The sequence below is a fragment of the Hypanus sabinus genome, chromosome 2, assembly GCF_030144855.1.
Source record: "Hypanus sabinus isolate sHypSab1 chromosome 2, sHypSab1.hap1, whole genome shotgun sequence".
In the NCBI taxonomy this organism is placed as follows: Eukaryota; Metazoa; Chordata; class Chondrichthyes; order Myliobatiformes; family Dasyatidae; genus Hypanus; species Hypanus sabinus.
Window position 1 is genome coordinate 116,374,512 of NC_082707.1, and position 13,618 is coordinate 116,388,129.

At 43.5% G+C, this 13,618-nt stretch overlaps 1 protein-coding gene across 1 annotated transcript; it reads right to left on the reverse strand.

Moving 5' to 3' along the window:
- Positions 1-4,046: 4,046 nt before the first annotated feature.
- Positions 4,047-9,884, reverse strand: LOC132403865 (EEF1A lysine methyltransferase 3-like). The gene is made up of 3 exons (XM_059987623.1): positions 9,717-9,884; positions 7,971-8,082; positions 4,047-4,459 (listed from the first exon to the last, which is right to left on the reverse strand). The coding sequence occupies exons 1-3, from the start codon at positions 9,882-9,884 to the stop codon at positions 4,047-4,049; spliced, it is 693 nt and encodes a 230-aa protein (XP_059843606.1).
- Positions 9,885-13,618: the final 3,734 nt, after the last annotated feature.

Here is a 13,618-nt window from a genome sequence, read left to right on the forward strand (position 1 = left end):
GTGCTACCCCTCCCTAGACACCCCACTCACCCTGATCTAACAATAGATAAGGATAAACAGGCTAGAGAGTCATAGACCTATAGAGTATAGAAAGTAAACCCAATTCATCCTTGCCAAACAAGCTACCTCTCTGAGCTAATCCCATTTGTTACTTCAAACCTTTCCTATCCAAGTCCTTCTTAAATGTTTTCTCAATGTTTCAATTGAACCTGCCTCTACATTTCTTTTGGCATCCCATTAAATATTCCCACCACCCGTTGTGTGTACTTTTTCTCCTCGGGTGCTTTCTATTTCTCCCTTTCACATCAAACTCCTGCCTTCTGAAGTTAGGCTCTCTGATCACGTGGCAAAGGCTGTGGCTGTTCGCCTTTGTTCTTAATAGGTTTCTATAAGGTCATCCCTCAGTCTGAGATGGCCACAATGGGCCGAATGATCTGCTTGTAATATTAAATAAGAAAAACACTGCTACAGATGGAGCGAGCGTTGACAGCCCGAAGTGTTGTGGGGAGGGGCGGCTTTGTTTCTGTACTGGCCCACTATTTCAACGTAGCATTTAGTCTTGGGCAATCCACTATATTCTCCGGTTGGGCAGATCGCCACCTCTGGTGTAGGCCAAAAAGTGAAACAAACAATACGAAGAGAAAAATTCCTTGGGGGCGAAGGGGCGGTTTGTTCACATTAGGGTTGGTGGATACTAAGGGCTGGCAGAGGATAATCTAGTGAAGTCCTACACTGATTGTAACTGTGGAGAGCAATGCTGAGACCAGAAGCAACAGGATAGTGTAGGACCCAAATGCATACTCTTGAGGGATGAGGTAAAAGGGCCATGCATATGAAGGACAGGCTAATGCTGAGACACTGGAACACTGGAAGACTTCACTAAAGAAAGATGAGCCGAAATGCATGCAAGGAAACTATGTAAGTTAATGGACACTTAGTGCTTACTGATGACCATCCTATTTCTGCAGAGAGAAGAGGACCTAGTCCAATATATCACTGGTAACACCCTCCCTACCATTGGTAGTATCTACATGAGGTGCACCTTTCGTTAAATCATCGGGCCATGTCATCTTCTCACAGGTACCATCGGCCACGAGGTAGAGAACCTGAAGTCCCACACCACCAGTTTCAGGAACAGTAGATTCCAGAACTTTCCTTCAACATGTTGGTTCTTAAATCAATTCTCAAACCATAATTAATTACTATACTATTAACTTAGTGTAATAATTCTATAATCACTTTGTTCATGTTATTGTTCTCAGTTATATTATTGACATATTTAATGTTTTTACTTCTTCTTGTGCATAATGTGTATCTGATAACATGTTTAATGATGCTGCTGCAAGTGAGTTTTCCAATGCACCTGTGTATACTGTACCTGTACTTGTACATTTGACAGTGGGCTCGACTTTCGTTTTTCTTAACCGGAAAGAAGGCAAAGGGTAGGGATAGGAAAGTAATGTGATAGTAGAGTGGAGTCGGAAAGAAGTTGTTACATAATTCAAGGGCATGATGTATCCTTGTCCTGTTATGTGTCAATTGCTGAATAACTAAGCTGAGGCGAGAGGTAAAGTAGCTACAATAACCATAATTAACTACGTCATGGAATGGGAATCAGAGTGATAGTTATTTTTGTCCTCCTAACCCGAAGAAAGTGTTTCTTCAAATCAAAACCTCTTCGGAGCCAGTGCTTACCTTTTTCCATGCCCTTGATCTCACACCAAATAAAGAGCACCCCTGAAATAAGGGAACTACAGGGCTGCAATGACGTTTATTGTTCAAACGTTGGTTTAGGCTTGCTCACGTTGATGGGAATAGGTGCAGGGCAGAGCTTTCCCGTGTATTCACTGGAAGTACTATATCAGGTTCTGACCAGTTGGGATCAGTTAAAAACACAAAACAATTCAGCAATATTTGATTCATGCTTATGTTAACAGTATGTTACCTGGGTTTCACCACCTAAGTTACAGGGAAAGGTTGAACAAGTTAGGTCTTTATTCTTTGGAGCGTAGAAGGTTGAGGGGGGACTTGATAGAGGTATTTAGAATTATGATGGGTTGATAGAGTTGATGTGATAGGCTTTTTTCCATTGAGAGTAGGAGAGATTCAAACAAGAGGACATGAGTTGAGAGTTAGGGGACAAAAGGTTAAGGGTAACAGGAGAGGGAATTTCTTTACTCAGAGAGTGGTAGCTGTTGTGGAATGTGCTTCCAGTAGAAGTGGTAGAGGCAGGTTCGGTATTGTCATTTAAAGTAAAATTGGATATGTATATGGACAGGAAAAGGAATGGAGGGTTATGGGCTGAGTGCAGGCCAGTGGGATAGGTGAGAGTAAGCATTCAGCATGGACTAGAAGGGCCGAGATGGCCTGTTTCTGTGCTGTAATTGGTATGTGGTTATATGGTTATTTTGAATATGGAGTTGCCATTGGCGCAATATCATAATAATTCTAACTATAGAGTTTAGACCACAATATCTAGATGAAATGTTGCAAGAAGAGAAAGAGATTCCTAACCACCCTCTTCCTTCCCTACCCTCGCTCGTTAATGAGGACTGACCCTACCTGTCGGACATGTAGAAAGAAATACAGCAAGACACTACATGTGCTCTCTTTTGTTTTTGTTTAATTGATGTGAGCTTCGCAGGCAGAGCAAGCATTTAATTATCCATTCCTAACTGCGTTCGAGAAATTGGCACTGAACTAACGCAATCTACTGAGGGTGTGTCAGGATATTGACCCAGTGACTGTGAAGGAATAATGATATATTTAAAAGTCAGGATGGCGTGTGGCCTGAAGGGCAACTTCCATGTGGTGGTGTCTTCATGCTTTTGCTGTGCTTGTCCTTCTAGCTGGTTGTGATCGTGGGTTTGCAACAACTAAGGAGTCTTGGAGAATTACTGCAGTGCATCCTGCAGACGGTACAAATTGCAGTCAGTGTGCATTGGATGTGGACTGGGTGAATAGCTGTTGATGGGTACTTTTAAAATGGGCTGCTTTATTCTGCATGCTGTGAATGATGTTGAAGCTGTACTCATCCAGGCAACTGCATCGCTCTCCTGATGTGAACCTTGCAGATAGTGGACAGGCTTCGGGGAATTTGGAGGTGAGTTACTAAGCACATGATCCTTAGCTTCCAACTTGTGTGTAAGGCCACTTGGCATATCTAGTTCCTTCGGCTCCATTTCTTATCAAGTGTAAACCCAAGGATATCTAATAGTGGAGAGGGTGTCAAATGCAAAAATGTCATTACCTATAGGAGAGGTATGCTGGAATTCCTCTTGCTGAATACTGCCATTGTCTGACACTAGTTGAGTGTTATTTGCCACCTACTAGCCCAGACCTCAAAACTATCCGGATTTTGTTGCATTAGGGTGTGTACTGCTTCGTTATGCAGGGGCTGCGAATAATGCTGAACATCACCGAACACACTTGCTTCTGACCTTGCAAGTGAAGGAAAGTCATTGTGAAGTGTTGGAAAGAACAGTGAATATTTCATGCAAATTGTCCAAATATCATCGTACGTGTTAACAAGAAAATAAGATTGGTAAAAATCGAACCAGTACACTGAACTGGGAACATTATTGGAGAACCAGAACAGATTGACCATCGATAGAGTAAGCAATCAGTCTTCCCTGTGGGAACCTGCTTAACCAGGATAAGCACCGCTGGAATATTACTTCAAGATAACACAATAATGGAAATTCTCAAATTGATCGGTAAGAGCCGCGGCTGGAGTTTCTCGGCGAAGCATTAAGGTGTGTGGCACCATCATCACTTTCCTGGCTACTTCACAGGTGCCAGACCACAGTAACCCCGAGGAACAGCTCTAGTTGTTACTCCGTGTTTTCAATCCAATCACCATACAGAATAATCGAACACTTGACCAAACCACAGTCGAGCATCAACCCCTGCAGTCAATCAATGGGAAAAATAGAGAATAGTCCCATAAACAATAACCAGAACAAAGTCTTTCAGAGAATATAAATTCCGCTGGTTTTTAAAACCAAGAAGCTGGAAGAACATGAGAGAAATAGAGGTTCTCTTACTTAATTTAAGCACCCAACACCGGGGTCTCTACCAATTTTGGACATTTTATACACAATGATATTTTTATCATCTATCCTGTCAACCACCTGGCAATTAAAATATTGAGGCAGAAGCTGCTCGTGAAAAGAGGGTGACCCATTCCTCCTCCGTAATTCGGAAGAGAGGTAAATTGTGGCTCCATGGCTGGCGAGATGTCGCAATGTTTCCATAAGTGCCGGGTAGTTCACTGAGCTGTAAACGATATCGGAACCCAGGATGAAGTCATAATCGGAGGGAAACCTCTTGTGATCTTCACCCCAGGCCAGCGAACGGACCTTTACACGGTGCCTGCAGGCAGAGGGGATGTTGATGGAGACATTGTTTTCTATCTGCTTCAGGATGTTCGGCTTATCGGTCATAGTGACCTCTCCACCTGACCAAAAGAGGGAAAAAACTCTTTACCCTTAATTATTGTGATTACAAAAAGAACAGTATATGAAATCTGGATAGAGTTGAAACATAGAAACATAGAAAATAGGTGCAGGAGTAGGCCATTCGGCCCTCCAAGTCTGCACCGCCATTCAGTATGATCATGGCTGATCATCCAACTCAGAACCCTGTACCTGCTTTCTCTCCATACCCCCTGATCCCTTTAGCCACAAGGGCCATACCTAACTTCCTCTTAAATATAGCTAATGAACCGGCCTCAACTGTTTCCTGTGGCAGAGAATTCCACAGATTCACCACTCTCTGTGTGAAGAAGTTTTTCCTCATCTCGGTCCTAAAAGGCTTCCCCTTTATCCTTAAACTGTGATCCCTCGTTCTGGACTTCCCCAACATCGGGATCAATCTTCCTGCATCTAGTCTGTCCAAACCCTTTAGAATTTTATACGTTTCAATAAGATCCCCCCTCAATCTTCTAAATTCCAGTGAGTATAAGCCTAGTCGATCCAGTTTTTCTGCATATGAAAGTCTTGCCATTCCAGGAATCAATCTGGTGAACCTTCTTTGTACTCTCTCTATGGCAAGAATGTCTTTCCTCAGATTAGGGGACCAAAACTGCACACAATACTCCAGGTGTGGTCTCACCAAGACCTTGTACAACTGCAGTAGAATCTCCCTGCTCCTGTACTCGAATCCTTTTGCTATGAATGCCAACATACCATTCGCTTTTTTCACTGCCTGCTGTACCTGCATGCCCACTTTCAATGACTGGTGTACAACCAGGTCTCGTTGCTCCTCCCTTTTTCCTAATTGGCCACCATTCAGATAACAATCTGTTTTCCTGATCTTGCCACCAAAGTGGATAACCTCACATTTATCCACATTAAATTGCATCTGCCATGAACTTGCCTACTCATTTAACCTATCCAAGTCACCCTGCATCCTCTTATCATCCTCTTCACAGATAACACCGCCACCCAGCTTCGTATCATCCACAAACATGGAGATGCTGCATTTAATTCCTTCATCTAAATCATTAATATATATTGTAAACAACTGGGGTCTCAGCACTGAGCCTTGCGGTACCCCACTAGTCACTGTCTGCCATTCTGAAAAGGTCCCATTTATTCCCACTCTTTGCTTCCTGTCTGCCAACCAATTCTCTATCCACATCAATACCATACCCACAATACCATGTGTTTTAAGCTTGCACACTAATCTCCTGTGTGGGACCTTGTCAAAAGCCTTTTGAAAATCCAAATAACCACATCCACTGGTTCTGCCCTATCCACTCTATTAGTTCCATCCTCAAAAAATTCTATAAGATTCGTCAGACATGATTTTCCTTTCACAAATCCATGCTGACTTTGTCCGATGATTTCACCACTTTCCAAATGTGCTGTTATCAGATCTTTGATAACTGACTCTAGCATTTTCCCCACCACCGTTGTCAAGCTAACTGGTCTATAATTCCCTGGTTTCTCTCTCCCTCCTTTTTTAAAACGTGGGGTTACATTAGCCACCCTCCAATCCTCAGGAACTAATCCAGAATCTAAAGAGTTTTGAAAAATTATTACTAATGCATCCACTATTTCTTGGGCTACTTTCTTAAGCACTCTGGGATGCAGACCATCTGGCCCTAGGGATTTATCTGCCTTTAATCCCTTCAATTTACCTAACACCACTTCCCTACTAACATGTATTTCCCTCAGTTCCTCCATCTCACTAGACCCTCGGTCCCCTACTATTTCCAGAAGATTCTTTATGTCCTCCTTAGTGAAGACAGAACCAAAGTAATTATTCAATTGGTCTGCCATATCCTTGTTCCCCATGATCAATTCACCTGTTTCTGACTGTAAAGGACCTACATTTGTCTTGACCAATCTTTTTCTTTTCACATATCTATAAAAGCTTTTACAGTCAGTTTTTATGTTCCCTGCCAGCTTTCTCTCATAATCTTTTTTCCCTTTCCTTATTTAAGCCCTTTGTCCTCCTCTGCTGGACTCTGAATTTCTCCCAGTCCTCAGGTGTGCCGCTATTTTTTGCTAATTTATGTTTCTTCTTTGGACTTGATACTATCCCTAATTTCCCTTGTCAGCCATGGGTGCACTACCTTCCCTGGTTTATTCTTTTGCCAAACTGGGATGAACAATTGTTGTAGTTCATCCATGCGATCTTTAAATGCTTGCCATTGCATATCCACCGTCAATCCTTTAAGTATAATTTGCCAGTCTATCTTAGCTAATTCTCATCTCATACTTTCAAAGTTACCCTTCTTTAAGTTCAGAATCTTTGTTTCTGAATTAACTATGTCACTCTCCATCTTAATGAAGAATTCCACCATATTATAGTCACTCTTACCCAAGGGGCCTCGCACAACAAGATTGTTAACTAACTCTTCCTCATTGCTCAATACCAAGTCTAGAATGGCCTGCTCCCTAGTTGGTTCCTCGACATGTTGGTTCAGAAAACCATCCCACATATATTCCAAGAAATCCTCTTCCTCAGCACCCTTAAGAATTTGGTTCACCCAATCTATATGTAGATTGAAGTCACCCATTATAACTGCTGTTCCTTTAATGCACGCATTTCTAATTTCTTGTTTGATGCCATCCCCAACCTCACTATTACTGTTAGGTGGCCTGTACATAACTCACACCAGCATTTTCTGCCCCTTAGTGTTATGCAGCTCTACCCATATCGATTCCACATCCTCCAGGCTAATGTCCTTCCTTTCTATTGCGTTAATCTCTTCACTAACCAGCAACGCTACCCCACATCTTTTTCTTGCATGTCTATCCTTCCTGAAAATTGAATATCCCTGGATGTTGAGCTCCCATCCTTGGTCACTCTGGAGCCACGTCTCTGTGATCCCAACTCTATCATATTCATTAATAACTATCTGCACATTCAATTCATCCACCTTGCTACGAATGCTCCTCGCTTTGACACACAAAGCCTTCAGGCTTGGTTTTACAGCATTCTTAGCCCTTATACAATTATGTTGAAATGTGACCCTTTTTGATTTTTTCCTTGGATTTGCCTGCCTAGCACTTTTACTTTTTGAATCTTATTTCGGGAGACAATAGCATTACTTATTGTTTTAAAACTAGCAGAGCCCAAAGACCAATTTGCTTGGAAATCTAATAGTCTACAATCAGTGTCCACTCAGTACCTCATTTGCAATAAATGGTCATATTATCAGTAAGACAAAAATTGATTGGTGCTGTATGAGTTTTGACCCGGGCAGGGCACCTGTAGAACTAAACTTGAACAGAACAATCGATTTTGTTATACAGGGGAGGAGAGGTCAATCCATGCGAAAGCGACGTTCCTTCAGATTTCATTTATTATTTTCTCACTAAACTAAACGGCTTTAACAGTGTCCTAGACAATAACACCCTTTTCCTCATATCCAGTACGGCCGTCATTATTTTCCGGATTCCGTGTTAATATCAGAAAGAACTAGATTTCAGTTCGTTACCCCGCCTTTCACTTACCAAGTAAGGTTGCTAAAATCCCCACGATTCCAGTGCCCGATCCCAGCTCAATCACTCTCTTCCCAGTAAAAAAGGCGTTCTGTTTCTCAAAAAACCGACAGAGAGCGACCCCCTAAAATAATGGAACACGGAATAGGCTCATGAAGACAGTGATGCAAATCCGACCTTTACTGTTAATAAAGGGCAGGGCACATTAGCAAATAATCTGTGCAAATACACATGACTCGACAGCGCACTGTTGCCGTCGAGCAATCCAAATAAGGCCGCACTAGGTCGGATTGATTGCGGCTTTCTTCTGCAGACGAAACTGACGCACTAAACGGATTTAAACCGCCTCCCCAATGGATTCCCCCCCCCCTCCAACCAGTAATAATCCGCAATCTCATCAGTTCACGTGTCCATATAAGAGGTCTCCCGGTAACTAATGTGTTTCGTTTATATAGACGTCCGTAAGTCGATTTGTCGTAAGTCGGAAAATACATAATAATCACTCGACGCAGTAACTACACCTCCACAATACAGTAATGAATTGTATCAAAACACACGAGGCAGACAAGAAAAAAAGCTACTGCTAACAGTGAGGAGAGAAGGTGTTTAGTTTTGCCATCCATAGAAAAGAACGTCTAACTTCTGAATTTAACAGCGTATAGGGACTCCTTGTTTGTAGACGCGTTCTTAGTGGGGCTTTCGTAACCGGAGCCGACAAAGATTCTACTGGAGCAACCTAATGGATCAAGCAGCAACGGTGTGAGGAAAGGACCTGTAGATTTCACCCGAAAAGTGGACAGTTCTTTTCCTCCCAGAGATGCTTTTCCATCCGCCGAGTTCCCTCGGCAGATTGTTTGTCGCTCCAGATGATAGTTTCTGTAGTCTCTCGTGTTTTCGTTTTTAATCCCTAGGGAGGTCTATATGTCCACAGCACGGCTGCATCAATGGTTTCCGTATAAATGTAGCGCTGGTTGTGGCACCAATCTTAAATTTAAAAACAAGCTATAAACTTCCTGTTTTGGTGTAACGGTTCCGGTCACAATAGTAAAACAACGGAATAGCTTTCGCCCACTTGGGCACTGAGGAACCCAGCTCACCGCCGCCTCCACGTTGCACGCATATAATGACAACCCAGGGCGAAGGGGCTGTGACTGTGTTCAGGATCTACATCTGATGAGAGGGAGAGAATTGGAGCTTCAATTTATAAAGCAACAAGTTGGTAATCCCCATTTAACCATCCACATCGCGCACCCACCTCCATCTAAACGCAAGAAATCCTCCCCCCAAAATAAAATCAACTATTTTGTTTTAAGCATGCTGCAGCTGGGCATAGAACAGACACGCTGGAATGGTGATATATCCCTTTTTATTTGAGTGAAGGGGCAAAATCCCGACCTGCAGCCCATTACAGAGACAAAGCACAAGGAGCTTTCCCACTCTGAGGTACATAAAGAAGCGGCAAATGCCGGCGATACCCTAGATATCGGAAACCATCTGCGGAGAGAGAAACAAGTTTAACAGCCTTCATACCTCAGGCTAAAACCCATCTTCCTGAGATGAGTTTTTGACGCGTTCCAGTCTTTGTTCTTTCACAAATGCTGCCCGATTTGCCAATTTTTTCCTGCACTTTCTAATTTTAATTAGGTGATCAGTATCTGCTTTTTTTTTTGCTTTTTGACCAGCCCCCTACCTCCCGTGGTAAATACAACGCGTGTGTAACACGGTCTTTGCCTCGCTCTAGTTAATTAGTTGACTTACAGCTTCCCAAACATAGGCCGAAAAGCCCAGGTTAGCATTGATGAAACGAGAGATCTTTAAATTGTATCCGCAGAACTCGTATTTGTTCTGAACAATGATTGTGGAATCTCCATTTCCCTCCTTTGAGGCGCCGTCGTTGGAGGTCTCCAACCGCCGGATTGTTGTCATCTTTACACTCCAACCAAATTTCACTCGATGGTCTTCAAGGAGACTCAGTGGGATTCGCCCCTGACAGGGAATTAAGACAAGTGATCTGGTGAAAATGTTGAACTGGCGTTTATATAGCGCCCTTCTAGTCGGCCTCAAACGGGAAGCTTTCTTCACGGCCAATGATACGTGGTAGACCTGGTAATTTAGGCACATTGGGTTGACAGCTTTGCGGAATACAGATATTGCAAGGTTATCATGTTTTAGTGGCGTGGGCCGGGGCAGAATGTTATATTATGTTCGAGAATATTTTGTTTTTTGCAGAAAGTAGCTCTACTCTTACATCCAAGTGAACAGACAATCGTGGTCATACTTTAAGTCCGTTAAAACGTTACAAACTGCAATATCATAATTTAAGGTTAATAATGGTGGATAAATCCCCAAGGCCTGACAAGACATTGTCAGCCTTTGTCGGAGGCTGGCGCAGAGGTTTCCGGAGCCCTGGCGGAGATATTTAAAACGTCCTTAGCCACGGATGCGGTGCTAGATGATTGGAAGATAGCTGGTATTGTTCTCCTGTTTAAGAAAGACTTTAAAAATAAACCAGGGAATTGTAAATGAGAAAATCTGCAGATGCTGGAAATCTGAGAAACATACACAAAATGCTGGAGGAACTCAGCAGGCGAGGCAGCATCTAGGAAAAGAGTACAGTCGACGTTTCGGGCTGGAACCCTTCGTAGATGCTGCCTGGCCTGCTGAGTTCCTCCAACATTTTGTGTATGTTTTCAGGAAATTATAGGCCGGTGAGCCTGACAAAGGTAGTGGGAAAGTTATTGTAAAGTATTCTAAGGGACCGGATATATGAGTATTTGGATAGAAAGGGGCTAATTAGGGATAATCAACCTGCTGTGTGAGTGGTAGGTCCTGCCTAAGCAAACTTAAGAGTTTTTGGAAGAAACCACAAGGAAGGTTATCAATGAAAAGCAGCGGGCCTTAGCAAAGCCCAGCATGGGAGGCTGGTCAAGAAGGTTCGGTCGCTTGGCACTCAGGATGAGCTAGTAAAATGGATTCGGCTTCGTGGGAGATGTGGTAGTAGATGGTGGCCTCTGTGACTAGTGGCGTGTCACACGGGGCGGTGCTGGGTCCGTTGTTGTTTTACAACTACAACAAGGTTCTGGATGATAATGAGGTAAACTGGGTCAGCAGATTTGCGGATGACACCAAGACTGGGGGCGCAGTCGACAGCGAGGAAGGCTGTCATGGCTTGTAGCGAGATGTAGACAAGATGGAAAAAAGGTCCGAAAAATAGTAGACAACAGTGAGGTGTCGCACTTTGGGAGGACAAACCACGGTAGAACTTATGCGGTGAGCCGCATGGCGGCTAGGAGGGTGGTAGAACAGAGGGATCCGGGAATACATATCCATAATTCCTTAATAGTGGCGACACGGGTAGATAGGATCTTAAAGAGAGCGTTTGACACACAGGGCTTCATAAAATAAGGCGTTGAGTACAGGAGTTGGGATGTTATTTTGCAGACGTTGGTGAGGTCTAATCTGAAGAGTTGGGTTCAGTTCTGGTCACATACAGTACCAAAAAAAAGACAGCAACAAGTTTGAAAGAGTGCAGAGAAAATTTACATGGATGTTGCCAGAACTTGAGGACCTGAGTTAGACGGAAGGATAAACAGGTTGGGACTGTATTCCATAGAGGGTAGGAGAGCGAAGGGAGATTTGATGGAGGTATACAAAATCATGAGTAAATGAGTAAATAGGGTAAATGAAGGCAGGCTTTTTTCCACTGAGTGGGGTAAGAATACAACTAGAGGCCATGGGTTAAGGATGAAAGGTGAAATGTTTAAGGGGAACACAAGAGGGCAGTGGAACTCGGAGAGTGGAACCAGTTGCCAGTGGAAGTGGTGGATCCGCATTCAATTTCAACATTTAAGTGAAAATTGGAGAGAGGTATAGAGGAATATGGTCCGGCTACAAGTCGATGAGACTAGGCAGATTAATAGTTCGGCCCTGACTAGATGGGCCGAAGAGCCTGTTTCTGCGCTGTAGTGTCCGTTGACTCTTTGACTACCTGACCCTATCTTTATTTGTTCTGATTGGGTGGCGGATCTGAGGTCTACACTCTTCTGAGTCAAGGTCGACACCCCTATCGTGAGCTCGCTATTACTTTAACGAATAAACAATTATAACAATTCAAAACAACTTCTGTCATCATACCATGAAAACATCTCAAAATGGTGCTTTCGGTTTCTTTAAAATATGATATAGTTAATTTAAGCGACTGGTCGAGGATTTGACAGAATTTGGCAGATAGGGTGGCAATGATGCAGCCCTGTTTGACTCCTGTCTTGACAGCAAAGGGTTCTGATTCAGATCCACCTTTGCTGAGTGCTGTGGCTGACATGTCATCATGCAGTAGCCTCAGTATTCGGAAGCTGGCCTGTCGGTCTACTGTATAAAATGCCTTTGCTAAATCTGAGAAAGTCAAGTACAACGGTCGCGTCTATTAACGGAATATTCCTGTATTGGAGCTCTCTAAATATCATGTCTGCGGTACCTCTAAACGGGTAGAAACCACAATATGATTCAGGGAGTACTTCTTCAGATCGCGGAAGCGGAAGCAGTCGATTGACATGGGTACGTGCATGCACTTTGCCTGTTGTTGACAGGATGAGACGCCTCTGTAATTGCCTCTATCTACCTTGTCTTCCTTCTTGAATATGGTCACTGTTAGCTTAGAGGACAGCAGTTCCTTTTCACAGTCCTTCGTAAAAAGGGCTTGTATGTGGCACAGGAGTGGTAGTCCACCTTCTTTGAGGATCTCTGCTGGGATTCCGTCAGGATCAGTGGTTTTGTCGATTTTCAGGCTCCTGATGGCATCATGAACCACTGTCCTACTGGGAAGGTCCTCATGGCTTCTCTCACAGGTCTGTGCAGGTTGGTGGGTTACTAACCTCTGATTCTGCAGAGCGGTCGTCGTTAAGAAGTTTGTGAAAGTGTTCTTTCCGTCAACATTCCCTCTATTTTTTTACAGGTGCGTGGACCAACCATGGCTCAGGAACTTTTTACACAGCCTGAAAACTGCACGTTCAAATTATATAAGAGAAAATAGCAGCTGCGCGATATCTAATGCCATGTGCGCGAGAACATTTCAGTCCCTGCGCGCCCGCGCAGCTTACAGCAATATCCTTCCGATCCTTTAGCAAGTTCTTCCCATCTTTTAGTACGGAGAAACCTGGACCATAGGCTATTTTGGTGGCACTGAAGAACCCGTTTGTATTCCCAGAGTCTTCCAGACTCTAGATTTCCAGGGCTTAAGCAGTCCACCAAAAATTCTTTAGTTTCCTCATCCTTCGCGGGACATGCGCCTTGGCTCTGGTGAACGCTTCTTTCTCTTCGTCACTCTGCCAGGCACAAAATGTTTTCCATTTCTTCCAGGTGAGTTGTTCGATCTCAATGTCATCATCATCAAACCAACCTTGATGTTTTCTGGACTTATTCCCAAAGATGTTTCAGCAGGTACTGAGGATGGTGGATTTAAGTAGATCCATTTCCTCCGATTTCATCCTGATACTCCCACTGGAGGTTTCCCCAAACAAGATCTAAAGGTGCTGTTGGGTGACAAGGTCAAGTTAACCCTTGCAAGTTTTTGTCTTGGCCTGGTCTGCTTCTTAAGAACCCTCCTCTTTTTCATGAGTCCGATGGACATGGTGGAGTGGACCAGGGGATGATCTGTGCCAATC